Below are 15,813 nucleotides of genomic sequence, written 5' to 3'. Positions count from 1 at the left end.
TCCATTTTAGACCATTTGTAAAGATCACACAAGCAAAACAACACAATAACTCTCCACGGCTGAGAGTTGCTGTCTGTCGTCTCGTCTGGTGACCGGTCAGCTGGACCGCTGGTTCGCTGTGAGCCGTGCTTGTGAAAACTGGTGCGATGGACAAACAATGCCTTCACCGCTTCACTCAGGTGGTCGACAGTTGCACAAAGGATGTGAGAAGTTTGACTAATCAGCTTGACCTTTCGATGGTGACAGAGCTAAAGTGTAGCCACAAGAAGGGCCGCGGTGATAAAACCTGAGTCAGTCGTCTCCCTCGGATCCTTCTGGGTAAGTGTTGGTGAACGAGTGTCGCAGTGATTCTTCGGTGCACTTTAAACGGATTGGAACAGAGATCACCGGACACTGTTATCTTAAGATCCCATTTATTTGTAGTGCAAAAGTAGAACAGAGAGACAACTACAAATGTTTAACTCGCCTCGGATCCCCGCGTCAAGCACCGCGTGCTACAATCTACCGAGACCATTATGACACAAACATTAAACCCCTTCACGCCATGCAAATGTGGAGCAGAGATCATCACTTCACACCATAAATATCGACAGTAGAAACACGTGTGAACACAAAGACTCTGGTCTGCGTAGATCGTAGCACCAACACTTAACAGCAAAGTCACAAAGCAGCAGCTCTGACATGGGACGCGCTAAAACAAACTAAAGAAAAATGAACCAGTAGTGAATAAAAGGCAGTCACAAGTGTTTGATAAACATCTATCACAGGCTCTTTTTTATCTGCCGCCGACTTCCAGTCAGCAGACGACAAAAGAAATTCCAGCGTTTTGATGAAAACATTTCCTTCCAGTTCAGTTAAACTGTAAATGAGGCCTAGCAGCAGTAAACAGCCATCAGCTGAGTCATCGTTTTTAGTGTCATTATCGTTAGGGGCTCATTTTCTGCTTCCAACCAGAAGGCCTCCTCAGTCTAAAGTGGTGAGTGCAGTTAGGTCCAACCCACAACCAGACACCCTGTTTCAAATCTTTGGGAAGAAGGATGGGAATAAAAAAAAAAGTCTTAATTAATAATTACATTTATAGGCGATAAATGGGGGGAAAAAAAATATGCAGAAGTCATATATCACCAGAATTATGAACATGAACCTGCAGTGTGACGTAATTTTTAAGGAAAATCCATTTATGCTTGAAAAAAAAAAAAAAAAGGGAGGACACTGCTGACACTGCAAGTATCTCAATCTTCAGTCTCATCCATAAAATGAGTATTTTAAGTGTTCTGTGAGGCACCAGATGAACCCATCCTTCTCCAGAGAAAGTGCTTTGGTGTATTATGTGAAAAAAAAATTCTTAGATGATTAAAATTTAGAGAGAAAAAAAAAAGACAAAAGAAATCAAAGTCGCCTTCATGATCTTGCAAACAAACAAACAAAAACTCAGATAAAAGTAAAAGCTACAAGAAAATTAACTAATTCAAGATGTGACGATGAGTCCTCTAATGAATCAGGAGGTAAAGGGACAGTCTGTGTAGCTTAATGTCTTCTTCAGCACTTCTAGTAGTAATTATAATCCCCCTAATAACTCCTCCCTCGTCTACCACAATGTACCGACTAACATAAAACATATTTAAAAAAAACATTAAAAGAAACAGGAGTGAGTCCAGGAGGCTACAGAGGAAACCAACATCACCTTAAAAGGTGAGACAGCCTCTTTTTTTGCAGGTCTACAGCTCTTCCTACTCCGGTCAGCGGTACCTCTCCGCTCTGGGGCTCGTATCGTGAAGCACCAGCAGGGGGCAGCAGCAGCACGAAAAACAACTGTGATCCAGTGAAGGCATGAAGGCAGAGGTACAGGGAGTTCAGGCGGAGCAGATCCACCTCGCGTTTGCTTCGTTTGCTCTTCTGCCCCGGGGCGTCTCATCTTGGGTGGTGTCGTGTCAGTCCTCTCCTGGCGTTGGTGGACTGCCGCTGCTGGGCGAGGAAGGACATGGCCTGGTTGGACGGGCCCAGCCGCTCGCCGGACACTTTCTGATGCAGCGCCATTCCCTGGGAGGGAAAAGTAGGAGAGGACAGAAGAAGGAGGGTGAGCCAGGTGGGGATATGCAGAATGCAAGCTGTTGCCCAGCATTTGTTCGGCACACTCACCATGTTGTACCAGGCAGTAATGATGAGCTTCTCCTCCTGGTCGTGTCTGGCTCGGCTCTTCTCATAGTCATGCTGTGGAACACAACACATCAACATGCATTAGAACCATCTATAGGAACCACGTTTGTCTCTTCATGTGAAAGGTTCGAACCTCCAGATGCTGGATTTTTCTCTCCTTCTCCGTCAGCTGGTTCTTCAGCGCCTGGATGTCAGGAGTCGACGTCACCGGCGGCTGCTTGGGATCCAGAGTTTTGATCACCTGCACACAGTTTCACAAACAAACGTTTTATTGAGGCAGAAGGACAGATATCTATTCCCCCTTGTTCATTCTTCTTCTTGTTGTTGTCTTCTATCGCACAATGAAACTTGACTCAGCTGTATTACGCTCGTGGCCTCAAGCAGAGATGAGAAGCTACAGAATACAGTTATAAAAACAAAAGAAAATAATTTTTAAAAAGAGCAAAAAAGAAAAATAATATCTCAAAATCAAATCATAATATTAACAAGTTCGAAAAAGGAGTGGGAAGAAGTCTACACTTTGAATTTTGACAGCCCTCATACACATCTATTTGATCAATTTAAGCTTTATTTTTCTATTTTTTATAATTATCTGGCGACTCCTTGAAATTATCTTAGGACCCCCATGAGGGTCCCGACCCCCAGTTTGAGAACCACTGGTTTAGACAATGGCAAATAAATCAAATTAGAACTTAGTCCAGTCTGGACATTTCTCAAATCCCCAGACTTGGAGTATATGTGAGTACTTCACATAATGAAAGAAGAACAACAACAAAACAAACAAACCACACATGAGGCTCTTTCTTCTCCTCTCTGTGCTCCATTTTAATACAGCCCCAATAAAGCTGCTCTGAATGACATATTTGTCTGTATTTTTATTTATTTTTTCCGTCAGACAACAGAATGAGTCCGATGTGTGTCTGAAACGCGGCTCATTAAGACGACATGTTCAACAGCCGTCACGTCCAAGCTGCCGGTCTGGAGATAAAATCCTGATTATAAAAATGACAAACTCACCTGTTCAGTGAATTCAGCTCCACTTGAGAGGATCTGAAGCCACTACCAAAGTCAGAGGAGGATTACAAAATGCTTAAAATAGCCTTGATCCTTTTGACTTTGGATTTCTGACTTGTATAGTAAATCTTTTATATTTATTTCTTTTATCATGTTGGAGTTTCAGTGTAAATCTGCAGGTTAACATATAAACCTCTGTTTACATTCTTATTGTGCTGCATCACACAATGACGGACAGTTTGCCACAATGAAGGGAACTTAAACTAAATGGTCTTTCTACTTCTTGGAGGAAAATCAGCTGTTTACATGATTTGATTTTCATTTTGCTATCTCCTCTCTGTTGTGCATCCAGGAAAGTTTTGCATAGCAGCTCGACAGCTCCCCAAAAGTGAGGTCAAAACATGTTGATCCCTCCCTGGCCGTTAGTTTAACCCTCCTATTATCTTTAGAGTCAATTTGATCCCATTCAGTGTTTAACATCTCTAAATAAGTCATTGACATAATTTTTTTTTTTTATTTGAAGGATTATTTACACATAAACTTGGGTAACAATTTTAATTATGATATTTTCTGTTGGTTTAAATTGCTGGAGTCAAGGTGAACCCAAGGACAAAAGATGTCAGTAGATGTGAAGGTAACAGGAGGGTTAAGAAGCACCTGATTTGGTGTGTAGTGCAGTTTTATACGAGCCGAACACCCGCGTTAAACAGCCGATTCCGTTCGTTTAATTGAGCGAGGAGGACTACTACGCCGAGTCCTCCTCAAGATGTGTGAACAGACTTGATGTGTAAAAATGGCGGCGCGCTCTTTCAACCAGTGATGTTGGAGCCACATGCTGAGGAGGGAGCGTTCTATTTGGGTGGACTGACCGTTCTCGCCTTCTCCACGTAGCGCTTGTATCGCTCCTCCATCTGCTTCATGTCCTCATCCTTCTTCCGCAGAATCTCCTGGAGTTCATCTATCTTCTTGGCCACTGAGAGGGGAAAAAAAAAAAAAAGAAGTGAATTTATGTTTAAAAGAGAAGCAAGTAGAAGCTTTAGAGAGCCTGAAATCATGTTTATATGAATTCTCCTACTGTTGCTGTCCACTTTGGGCTCCAGGTCATCGATGACCTCTCTTTTCTTTTGGAGGTCTGAGTGGGCTTCGTGGAGCTTCTCTCTGGAATAGTCACACATCAAGAGTGTGTGAATTCACTTTTGTTTTCAACCCACACGAATAAATAATCAGTAAGCAGCAGTGGACTACTTACAAATGTTCCTCAAGCTTTTTCTTCAACAAGGAGGACTTTAAAGAAAGAAAAAAAGAGGGAAAAATACATTAAACTAAACATTCAAAGTACTGTCTAAAGAGCACAGACGCAAACACCACAAAGTAAAAGCAGTGAAGCTGTCAAAGAGTCAAATCATGGGCCGGTTGGACAGCGGGCGGGCCGTACTTACGATGGCCTGATTTTGGCAGAGGTGTTCGATGGGGGCAGGCGGAGAGAGACAGACAGAGAGGGGCAGGCGTTAACGGTGAATCACAGCAAACATGGGTTAAAGTCCCACACAACATGTACCACAGGTAGGAGAGCAAACACTGCAAACCGTGAGTGATCGTTTAAATATATTCAGTGTGCTGCTGGTGTAGTGTACTTTAAACAGAAAAAACACTACCACTTACTTCACAGTATATGTAACACAAATTAACGATGATTACTAATTTGTGAGTAAAACGTCCTTAACCATATGCCTTCACCTCCTCCACGTGGGAGTGACAAAATAATCTATGTTTCTTGCTCGCTGCGTGTACAGTCTGAGTATTCTTTGTGCTGAGGGGAGTTGGAAAATGATTGTACAGATCAGAAGGCTTCGGCTCGCTCCACTCACATCCTCGTTCTTGCTGTCCTGCTCCTGGAGTGCTTTCTGGAGCTCCTCGACCTGAGAACGCAGCTCTGAGATCTGCTGCTCGTTCAACCTTCGGAAACAGGAAGAGACAGGAAAGGGTGGGAACGGAACGAGCGACAAAACGGGCACAAAAGAGAGAAAATTAATAAAAGGTTTACTAGTGAACAAAAGAGAGGAAGAAGGATGAAACAGTTATGAGGCTGCTGTGGGGGGAAGATGTTTGTGAAGCGATCAGGTGGATCCTTGTACATCAGCTACAGGCAGCTCTCATCCATTCGACCGAGTGTGCCGCCTGGCCATTCACCGCTCTGCTCTACTGAGCATGCTCACTCCACTCCTCTCCTCCTGTTACTGTTGCTGGGGATGCTTCCCACACCCTGGGCCTGGTGTTGCAATGGACACACACACAAACACACACACACACACACAGTCCACCCACATGTCCACATGCCCACAGGCATGTAAACACACACATACACACTCAGTCAAGGGACAATCTGGCTTTCTGCTGTCTGTCCTCCAGTCCAGCCCACACAGCTCAGTCGAACACACAGTCCAGAGGGTGAGTTGACATTTAGGCAGATATCACTCGTTGTATCAGCCAAACAAGCAGCTTAATGTCCAGGAACACACAATATGGTGGCCTAGAAGGGGAATGATTATTTAACACTGCTGAAAGAAGTTGGACTGTATACCGAGTAAACACATACTCCTACCTGTTCTGAGTTTCTAGGGTATTCTTGCTGCGCTGAGCCTCCTCCAACTCAGCCTGAACCTCCACCACTTTCTGTCTGCAGGTCTCCTCCTGGACACACAGCATCTTGTTTTCACTTTGCAGACGCACCACTGTCTCCCTGTCGAAGACGAAAAGGGAAACAGGAGGTGAAGGCGAGCGGAGGTCAGACACCGGTCTGCTGAGATGACCGACTCCTCTATGCGACAACGCCCAGGCCAACTGTGCCATGTGTCACTATTTTGCGGGCCAATTGCGCATTCAACTTCTAAAAATAAACTTTTTGTGGCTGTGTCAGCAGCACGAATACAGAACACAGGGCTATTGATAGCTAGACTGATGCACATTTGTTGGAGCATTAGAAGAAAACTTCATGTTATGTAGCTGCTATGCTGACATTAACGTGCACACGCTGCCGATATAGAATAACAGCAGACATACTTGAGCTCAGGCATTATCTCTGAGGCAAGGCTTCCCACTGCGACATCATTGTCACACAAGCTTCCTGCAAAGACAGACAGAGAAATTCAGTGTCAGCTTTACAGATTTTATAAAACAGCCTGATCATGTTATTTTTGTTTCAGTCGGAAAAAGAAATGTTGATGCTTTGGGATGAATGATTTTTTTAAATTACATTATAGCTTCTATTATTAAAAACAGAATAAATGATTGTTGTTTTCTTTCGTTTGAATCATTTGCATTTTGCATCAGTGGATTTAAAACCTGTCTGACAGGAGAAAAAATGCACATGTGGAACATTACTTCTGGTTATTTACCAACTTGCACACTTTGCGTCTAGACTCGGTGTAATTACAGCCGGCTCACCTGCTCCGCTGAGGCACCTCTGCTGGACTTGTGCGCACCTGAGCTCATCGTTTGTCTCCCGTAGCGTGTCTCTTTCTGAGATCAGACGCTAAAAAAAGAAAGCACACTGTAACACTGGTACATGATCTTAAAACCTACGTGTTTTTCTTTTTTATATCCCGACTCTCACACTTCATTAAGTGATGTTCAGTGATCAGCCACAACATTAAAACTCCTGTCTATGATTATGGAGGCCCCATATGTGCTGCCAAAACAGTTCTGGCCTCTGAAGGTGTCCTGTGGCGTTGGGTGGTGAATCCATGGATCAGGCCTGTTCTGACACATCCCCCGTGCGCTTGATCGACCTGGCAAGTTTGGAGGCCAGGTCAACACTGCGGCTGGTTGCATTGTCCTGCTGGGGGAGGCTGCTGCCATCTGGGAGTGCTTAGTCTGTAGCATCGCTCAGGTACGTGGTACATGTCAAAGCATCCGAGGTTTCCCAGCAGAACACCGCACTGAACTGAGACGCTCGATGTTATTCACGTCACCTGTCAGCGGTCTGAATGTTGTGGCTGATCGGTATAAATACACTCTCACATGTCAGTACATTATGTATTCCTTAATTACTTCGACAAGTAACCGAGGACATTAATCACTCCTGTCAGATTGCAGAAGGTGCTAGAATTGGCACAGGACGTGGGAGTCCGCTGAAGAATAGTAAAAAAAAAAAAAAAATTTGCCTGGCAACAATTCCACTTGCAGGGAAAGTGTGTCGTGTAATGGTCACCGCGAATATTGATCGACATAACATTTGTCATCACTGAGTCAAAAACTACATTACAACACGTTGAGCATCATGACAGGGCTTCAGTGAGACCATAATATTGGAAAGAAAGCTCAAGCAGCCCTGTAAAAGTAAGTGATGCACACATTCTCTTCCTGTGAATCTTTAATGTCCTGTCGACGTTCATCAACTCACTTCTTTCTCCTTCAGAAGGGCGTCGAACTTGTCGTTGAGGTTCTTGTACTCAAACTGCCACTTCTCAGCTTTCATGGCCTCTGCCGAGTGCTTGGTGTGAAGCTCATGAGCCTGCAAATCAGAGAGCACGCAGTCGGCGAGAGCGATGCAGAAAAAACTGCCTCCAAACACGTGCACAAGCCAGACTGTGTTTAACATCACTTGGATGTCAACACAGGAACAAGTATCACTCTCCCTCCTCCTTGCAGCCCACAGCTTGCCTGTCTCTTGTAGGTGTCCAGCTGACTGCGGGCAGCGTTGGCCCGGCGGAGTTCCTCCTCCAGCTCGCAGGTGCGCTGCATGTACACGGTGTTGCGCTCCTCCAGGAGGCGCACCTGTCTACGCAGGTCACCCAGATCCTCCAGCTTTCTCTTGTACGTCTCCACCAGCGCTTCGAGCTGGTTCACCCGGTCAGACGAGTGCCTGAGAGGGTGGAAAGGAGAGTGTGGGAGGTGTTGAGCGCCGGCACAGGAATACGAGTTTTGGTTTAACACAATGCATCCGTGTGGACATTTACTTAACTACTTAAAAACAACTCTGACGCAAGCAAGTGTCAATGCATGAAATTCATATTATCAACACAGATGTCAGAGAGAGGAGCTGAATGGACGTCTGTGTGTGGGCAGCGTGGGGGTTGTTTCTGTGAGTGTAAATTGACAATAAAAAGGCTGGTGATATTCAACATTTTTTGATATTGTCAATAAAAGCCTTGAAGACAAAGTAACAAGGATTCATTGTTAGTTTTGGGCCATTTTGTTGGTGGTTTTTGTGTTCAGCAGCTCAGCGGTAACTGTGATGTGTTTCACGGTTTCACATATGGAAAATCTTTGTACATAAAGAAATAATAAATTATGAATGAAGTGCATTAAAAAAAAGCTGTAAAGCATGAACACAAACCCTCAGCGTCCATGTGACTCAACGCCCACCAAGCGTGACTTTCTACAGTTTCAGTACAAACTTGTCACAGCGTGTAAACGGGCCCGCACGTTTCATTATATAATAGTCATTGTCCAACTACCAGCGTTTTAGTTTCCGTGATTAATTAAACATGATCAGGTGGGATGTATTAGGAGGAGGGTTATTTTTAAATCTGCTCTCACCTGAGGATGTCCATCTCGTCTTTGAGGGACTGGGCCTCCTGCGCCAGGCTGGTCAGCTCTTCATTTCGTTGCTGCAGGTCGGTCACCTCTCGCTCCAGTATCTCCCCTCGCACACGCATGTCATCCCTGCTGTTCTCTAGCCTGAGATAAATAGAGGTTTATGTAACTGGGTGGACTCATCGTAAGATACTGAAGAGAGCAAGACGACTACAGTGGTATTTTTAAAAAAAAGCAGAGCAAATTATGTCAACATCTGTTATGTACAGGCCTGAGAGTGTTTGCTTATTTACTAGTTATGCATTTGATTTAATTACTCAAAAATCCCTGAGCTGTTTCTCTGAGTAGGTCCAACATTATGCATGGGTACTCCTCGTACCTGTAGTTCTCCTCTTGAAGCTGCTCCATCTGACTCTGCAGCAGCAGCAGCTTCTTGCCAGTGATGGCAGTGGTGGAGGCGTCCAGAGAGTCGCTGCGACTCAGCTTCTCCTTCAGGGAGCGGGTCTCTGCCTGGAGGGACGACTTCTCCTCCAGAACCGCTGACAGCTGTTTGAAACACAAAGACCGAGTGGACTGCTGAGGAAGGAGTGACGGAAGATGATCTACAGCCACAGAAAGGCAGGACGATCGAGAGACATGCAAGCAGATGCATAGAAAGAAAAAAGTCTTTAAAGGCGATTGAAGGTAAAACATTTGCAAAAACAGCGACGTAGAAAAATTAAATACTTCCAGAAATTACAGCACAGGCACACGACGGATTCAGGGGAAAAAACACAAAGCACACAGCGACAAACTCACCACTTTTAATGCAAGAGGACCTCAAACACATGCTCTGTTCTGATTTCACATGCTCTGCCGTCAAAAGCTTATTAGTCAGCTGGTTTGCGATGTTCTCAGGCAGATGAAACTCTGTCAGTAGTGCGATTGTTAGCGATACCCTCGGGGTCCTAACCAGACCCTCATGATATAAATAGATAAATATGTGCTGCTCACTGAGGACAATAAGTTATACTAACAGTTTGTCGGAGAGAAAAGTTCTAAATTCAGACTTAGGAAGTTAGTTGGATTGAGAAAGGGGACGACTGTAGTTTCAACAAAACGTTTGACTGAAATGAAGTTAGGAAAAGCTTGCATTCCAGTTTTAAAATAAAAAAAGGTAAGTGGGGAGGGGGGTGCATACTTACCTGCGGGACATCTTTCCAGTTTGAACACAGCAAAACCCAACACTGAACTTTAAGGACAGATTGCATGCTTTAGCACCGGACCAGTAACAGTAAATAGCTTTCAAAACAACACAAATGACTAATCCCTAACGCGTGGGCAGAGTAAGTAAACAAACAGGTGGGCTGAGAGCAGTACAAATTATTGTTGGCTACTGCTCCATCCCAAGGCAATGTGTCAGTTTTATCTTGATGTTATGCAACTATTGACTAGAATGTGTCTTTTAAGAAAACCTAAATTAGTCCCTTTGCAGTCAGCGGTGCAAAAACAAGCCACGGGAACACAAATAAAGTCTCCGGCGGGCTAATCAATACGGGTCAAAGCACAAAACTTGCACACATTCAACAGCATGCTGCAGCCGTAGGACAGAGAAAACAAGCCTCCAAGTGTCTGACGGTCGGGAAGATAGAGATGAAACTGCATTTTATTGCACTAAACCACAAATTGGTTTGCCTTTTCAGATAGATGAAGCAAACTGAAGGCAAAGAATAACATCTAAAAATCAAAATCCTAAAGATTTTCATGGAGTCAACCCTGTTTTTGATATTATAAATGGAGACAGTCGATCAGTGTGTTTACATCAGCGGATGACCTCTCTGTACAGTAGTTTTATTGTGGCGTGTCCTGCTTACTATTTTGAGGAGCCACAGATAACGATTCGCTCTTTACTCTACATTAAATTACTGCTTGTAATTTCAAAAACAAAGGGTTGCTTTGATTGTGAAGCATCCACAAGAGAGAAAAACATCAGAAATGCTTCTACAAACAGAAGTTTTGTTCCTCTTTAGCACACGAAAAGGCTGAGCACCAATTTCTCAGCAGGGTATCAAACTTTACTGCGTCCTGTTTGGAAAAAAAAACTACCTCCACTAGTCTGTAGGGTGTGTTTTGGTATGACAACTTAATTATTAAACCTCTGTTTGGAGGTTGTTGGTCTGCTGTTGACGTATTAAAGGTTTTAACATGTGGGATCTATTTTTATCACTCCACAAATCATAAAGTAGTGTCAACAGCCAGAAACATGTTCTAGAAATCAGGCTGTGAATAACATACGAACACTTTCCTCTGTAACAACCTTTATAACATAGTTTGGAGTCAAACTGAGAAATCTGGAGCATTTAAAAGCTGCAGAAGTGAAGATTTCTGACTCAGAATCGGAAGAAATAGCCTTTAAAAATGTTAAATATTCCCTCAGAAACTACTACTGTGTAAAAACTTTAACAGATATAACCGTGACACTTCCTGAGTTGATTGAATTATTATGTTTTGTGTGACAGGTTTTCTTAAATTTGATGTTTATGATCTAAAAATGAGGTGACATATTAATATGCACTAATTTACGTTCACTTTTAATGACAAATTGTAGTGAAACAAACACATAATAAGAGTATTTTGGATGTCTTCTTTTATCCCAGTAGTCCAACAGAAGACATATAGTGAAGGAAAAATCTCAAAATTGACCAGTGCATGAATAAAACCAAGCATGTTTTTGCCTGTAGTGTCTCGCCTTAATTGGCTGTAAACCCTATTCAGCCAACCAACCTGATGTTCAAGGTCTCGACAGCGCTGGCTCAGGTCCTCCTTCTCGTCCGCCTCTTCGCTAAGAAAATAATACTTCCTGGACTGCAAATACAGAATGTGTAAACACAGGATATGTCACACTAATGACAGTAGTGAGGAGTAAACACTAACGAAACCACTGACTGAACAGAGCGAGCACACAGAGCAGAAGGAATGTGTTGCAGGTTTCACCTGGTAGTCAAAGTCCCCGTAGGTTTCTGGGCTTCCTGGTTCTGATGAAGGCTCTTTTGATAAAAGCTTAAACAAAGCAAGAAAGACAGTCAATGAACGCGGCAAGCTCAAATGACACAGAAAAACGAAAAGGCGTCTGTTGCCAAAGCTGGTTTATTTGTTACTGGATAACTTTGTTTGGTGAAGATTTGCTGTGTTTAGACGTTCCTATTAAAGAATAAACATATTCTTGAAATAGCACAGAGTAGGTTTCTGGGATCTCATTCAGTCCTCTGTTTATCCAGACTTCTTTGATTGTGAATTAACTGTGACTAAGAGCTGGATTAATGCAAAGCAGAGAGAACCAAGAGGATAAGCAAAGAGGCTCACTCACCTCCTGAATGGCTGTCATCACAACATGCTGGACAGATTCCTCAAGTGTCATTATCTGCTGGATTTGCTCTGTGTTTAGGAAAAGACAACAAAGCCCAGTGAAGGTGCAGCCAAACACAGATTAACACAAATACCACTGAGCGGCACCATGTTTATTTTCAGAGAACCAGTCCCCATCGAGCTAATATGTGAATAACAATAACCTGATGAGTTTTTGGTCCTTTGCAGTATTTTCTGTAAAATGGCCTTTAGCATGAGGAAACGACAGCATGTGGTCAATTTATCAGCTTGTGATGCTTCACGGCTGAAACAAGAATCATGTGATTCCACTCTCAGTTAATCCCGTGTGTTATTTTTACAGCTGGCTGCCTCTGCCTTTCCTTTTTCTTCCTGTGACAGCAGACAGCTTACCTTGTTTCTTCTCACAGCTGACGGCACAGCCCAGTACGAGCTGCACCAGCTTGCCCAGTTCAGTGACATCTCCCATCTCTCCGATGAGGTTCACATCTGGCAAATGCTCATCAGACACTGGGTGACCGAGCACCTTTTAATGTGAGAGCAAAGTGAGGAATTAGGCTCGAGTCCTGAACAGAACAACGTACCAGAGGTGGCGAATAAATAAGAAAATCCTCTTACATCGTGGTAATATTCCAGCATGCTTTTAAGAATCTTTTTCAAGTTGCTGACCTGAAAGAACGAAACAAACCGAGAGTTACTATCTTGATCCTCGTTTTAATCAAGGTTAATCAAGCCGAGGCATTTTGGTCATTCTGGCTAGCTATAGGGTATTCTGTCATATCCTGCTGTTTCACAAATTACCTTGAGGCGCCAGTTGGCCCCGCTCTCCTCCTTGATCCTGCCTAGCCATGTCTCATTAAACCAAGAGGGGTCTCTGTTAATGAGAGCACAAGAGAACACTAGAGACAACAGAGACGACATATCTGCGGACATCGAGCTTTACCGGAGGCCACAGGGCAACGAGGCGCTGTGCCTCCGCTCCTTGAAGCACAGTGACATTTGAGTAAAACTGTTCATTAAAGTTACATGACGGGGGGATAATGATGAAGTAGCAGTTAAAGTGACCTTAAAATTCAAGAAAGAACAAACTGTTTGTTTCAAAAACTTCTCAAGGTACCCAATCACAAGCTAACACAGATCATTAGACCGGAACCTGATTGCTGTACTCAAAAACCACAAAGCAAACACACTCTCACAGACTCCAGGCTCTGTCCTCAACTTTTGCATAGATAAAAGGACTTGTGCAATCCTGAAGTCAGTTTAGTGCAAATTAGAAAGATAAGCAAATCTCAGCGAGCAGGTTCCTCTACAAGCTCATGTAGAACATCAAAACAATGAAATGGCTGTAACTACTTCTGCTTACATTCTGTGCAGAACGTGTGCGATGGCCACGCCGCTTGTCAGGTCGTACTTGCTGCTGCATGATGGCACCTGGAACGTCTGGAGCTGAGATGGAGGACATTAAGGATTAGAAACCTTCAACAAGCTGTACGCATTTGATGTACATCCTCATTTACTGAACCAAGACAGATATTATTGATTATTGCCACGTGTGTTTAATTAATATTCCATACGTATGAATTAACAGAATGAATATTTTCTTGCACAATGGTTGCATCATTATAGGAAGTGCAATGAGAAGTAACACAACTCAGATACATTATGCTATGACATTAGCTTAATATAAAAAAAAAAAAACATCGCATAGTTATAATTCTTAGTGGATAATCTGCAAAAACAGTTGCTCTGATTTAAGAAATCTCAGCTAGGCCGAGTTATTTATGAACTTTATTAACAAGACACAGACTGAAAAGGTAGATCTGGTAGCAAAAACAAATGCAATATCAGATGTATGGAAATACTGCAGCGACAGAAAGGACGGCATCGACCAAAAGCAGCTACACCGTCTGCAGCATGTTGCATCTTTTGGCACTACATGAGGCAACAGGGGCTGCAAGGTCGATCGGTGGTTAGCAACGTCACCTCGCAGCAAGAAGGTCGCTGGTTCGTGATCCGGTGAGGACACCTGGGATCTTTCTGTGTGGAGTTTGCATGTTCTCCCCGTGCAGCACACGGTCCAGAGACATGCTGAGGTTAATTGGTGATTCTAAATTGTCCGTAGGTGTGAATGTGAGTGTGCTTGGTTGTCTGTCTCTAAGTGTAGCCCTGTGATGAACTGGTGACCTGTCGAGGGGGTCCCCTGCCTTCGCCCTAAGTCGGCTAGGATAGACTCCAGCCCCCCATGACCCTAGTGAGGATTAAGCGGTGTTTCGATAATGGAGATACTGGATGGATGCTGGTGCAAAAATACATTTCCCTGCACATTGTACCATGTGTAAATGTGTATGTGACAAATAAAGCTTATCTTGAATCTTGAAATCAGCACCACAAAGCTCTGTGTGATGAGTGCTAAGCCAGATCTGAATGCCACTGAAGGCAAAAACGTATTTATTATTATCAATTCACCCCAATCATTCAGAAAACCAAAAATACTGCAATGTCATATTTTCTCCAGTGTCATGCACCTGCAGGACAATAACATTCATATAGTCTTTAAAATACAGGGTAATATTCATGTAAAGCAGTTTATTAGTGGGGCTTTTATCTAAATCTAGCCAGCTTTTCGAAACATACCTTGAATAACAGACACTCAACAGCTATGGGGGCATAAAGCCCTACTTAGCATTGCTATTAATAATAGCTGTTGTCTTAGAATAGCCCAACACTTCTGTGTGGAAAGGTGCCAAAAAGAAAAGGTGGATTTGCCCTGAGCTTGAAAAGTTGGACAGCCTAACACGACTGTTTAAGTCTCTGGTCTTACGCTGAGCTATTTGTGTTTGTTTGTCTGGCAGTTAACTTTGCTGACAGCGCAGTAAAAGCAGGTAGAGCAAACTTCCAAAGTGTTTATCAAGCTAGTTAGCTAGGCTAGCTAGCGAGAGTTAGCTTACAACCAAACACAACTTTCACACCCGTCAGCTGCTCACATGTTAACTTACTCACACAACAAAGCAGCTACTGAGCGACTACGTGGGCCGGTAGCTTCCACATTGAACGTTGTGTGTCCTCTTAATTTTTTGTTGCTAACACCTGCTGTCACCTGTTAGCCGGCGGTTAGCCCGGCTCGGACAGCTCTGGCTAACACCAAACTTACCCAGGTTAACAGCGAATCACACAGATCCGCTTTGTCCAGACTCATGGTGCTGCGCTCAGAGGGGGGTAAAAACCCACAAGAAGCTCACACGGAAGCGCTGGGTTCTGCTCTCAACTTGTGCCCCGAAGTTTCTCACTCGGTGCCGACACTTTCCACGTCAGTCATTATGCAGCAGCAGCAGTGACGGCCTCCTGCGGCTCCAAACACGGCCGCTTCGCGTTTCAGCTCCGCGATGTCCGACGTGAGCTTCCGTAGTGAGCGCGTTACCATGGGAACGGATTATGTGTCGGGTCAGCGTGTCTGGTCGTAGTAAATAAAAATAATTACGGCAGTGACAGCCCAGTTTTTCTTTTTAAGCTCTCATAATGAGGTTAAATGCTGGTGAGCTCTAATTTATTCTAATTTATTCATGTTCAGGTGAAATTAAAAAATTATAAACACACACATAAAAACCAGAAATCAGAAAAATAGAGGCGCGTGATTTTTTAAAATTATTATTTAATTAATTTATTATTAAATACCAACCTAGATGGCACCTTTAAAAAAACCACATGAGCCATCCAAACCCATAATAACAACAGAAGTGACTA

General features: G+C 43.5%; 1 protein-coding gene across 2 annotated transcripts; it reads right to left on the bottom strand.

Annotated features, from left to right (window-relative positions):
* Positions 1-396: 396 nt before the first annotated feature.
* Positions 397-15,424, bottom strand: hook2 (hook microtubule-tethering protein 2). Of its 2 annotated transcripts, XM_008292273.1 has the most exons (23): positions 15,224-15,424; positions 13,436-13,518; positions 12,874-12,946; positions 12,691-12,741; positions 12,466-12,598; positions 12,056-12,123; positions 11,683-11,748; positions 11,473-11,553; positions 9,089-9,255; positions 8,713-8,853; positions 7,834-8,035; positions 7,574-7,684; positions 6,616-6,703; positions 6,232-6,295; positions 5,774-5,911; positions 5,040-5,127; positions 4,611-4,616; positions 4,421-4,455; positions 4,247-4,329; positions 4,041-4,144; positions 2,291-2,398; positions 2,140-2,211; positions 397-2,040 (listed from the first exon to the last, which is right to left on the bottom strand). In XM_008292273.1, the coding sequence occupies exons 1-23, from the start codon at positions 15,266-15,268 to the stop codon at positions 1,912-1,914; spliced, it is 2,136 nt and encodes a 711-aa protein (XP_008290495.1). In that variant the 5' UTR covers positions 15,269-15,424; the 3' UTR covers positions 397-1,911. The 2 variants fall into 2 exon arrangements, with proteins under 2 accessions (XP_008290495.1, XP_008290496.1); XM_008292274.1 differs by lacking the exon at positions 4,611-4,616.
* Positions 15,425-15,813: the final 389 nt, after the last annotated feature.

The sequence above is a fragment of the Stegastes partitus genome, unplaced genomic scaffold, assembly GCF_000690725.1.
Source record: "Stegastes partitus isolate 25-593 unplaced genomic scaffold, Stegastes_partitus-1.0.2 Scaffold798, whole genome shotgun sequence".
Classification (NCBI taxonomy): domain Eukaryota; kingdom Metazoa; phylum Chordata; class Actinopteri; family Pomacentridae; genus Stegastes; species Stegastes partitus.
Note: the sequence above shows the minus strand (reverse complement) of the source record. Positions and strands in the feature narration are given on the sequence as shown.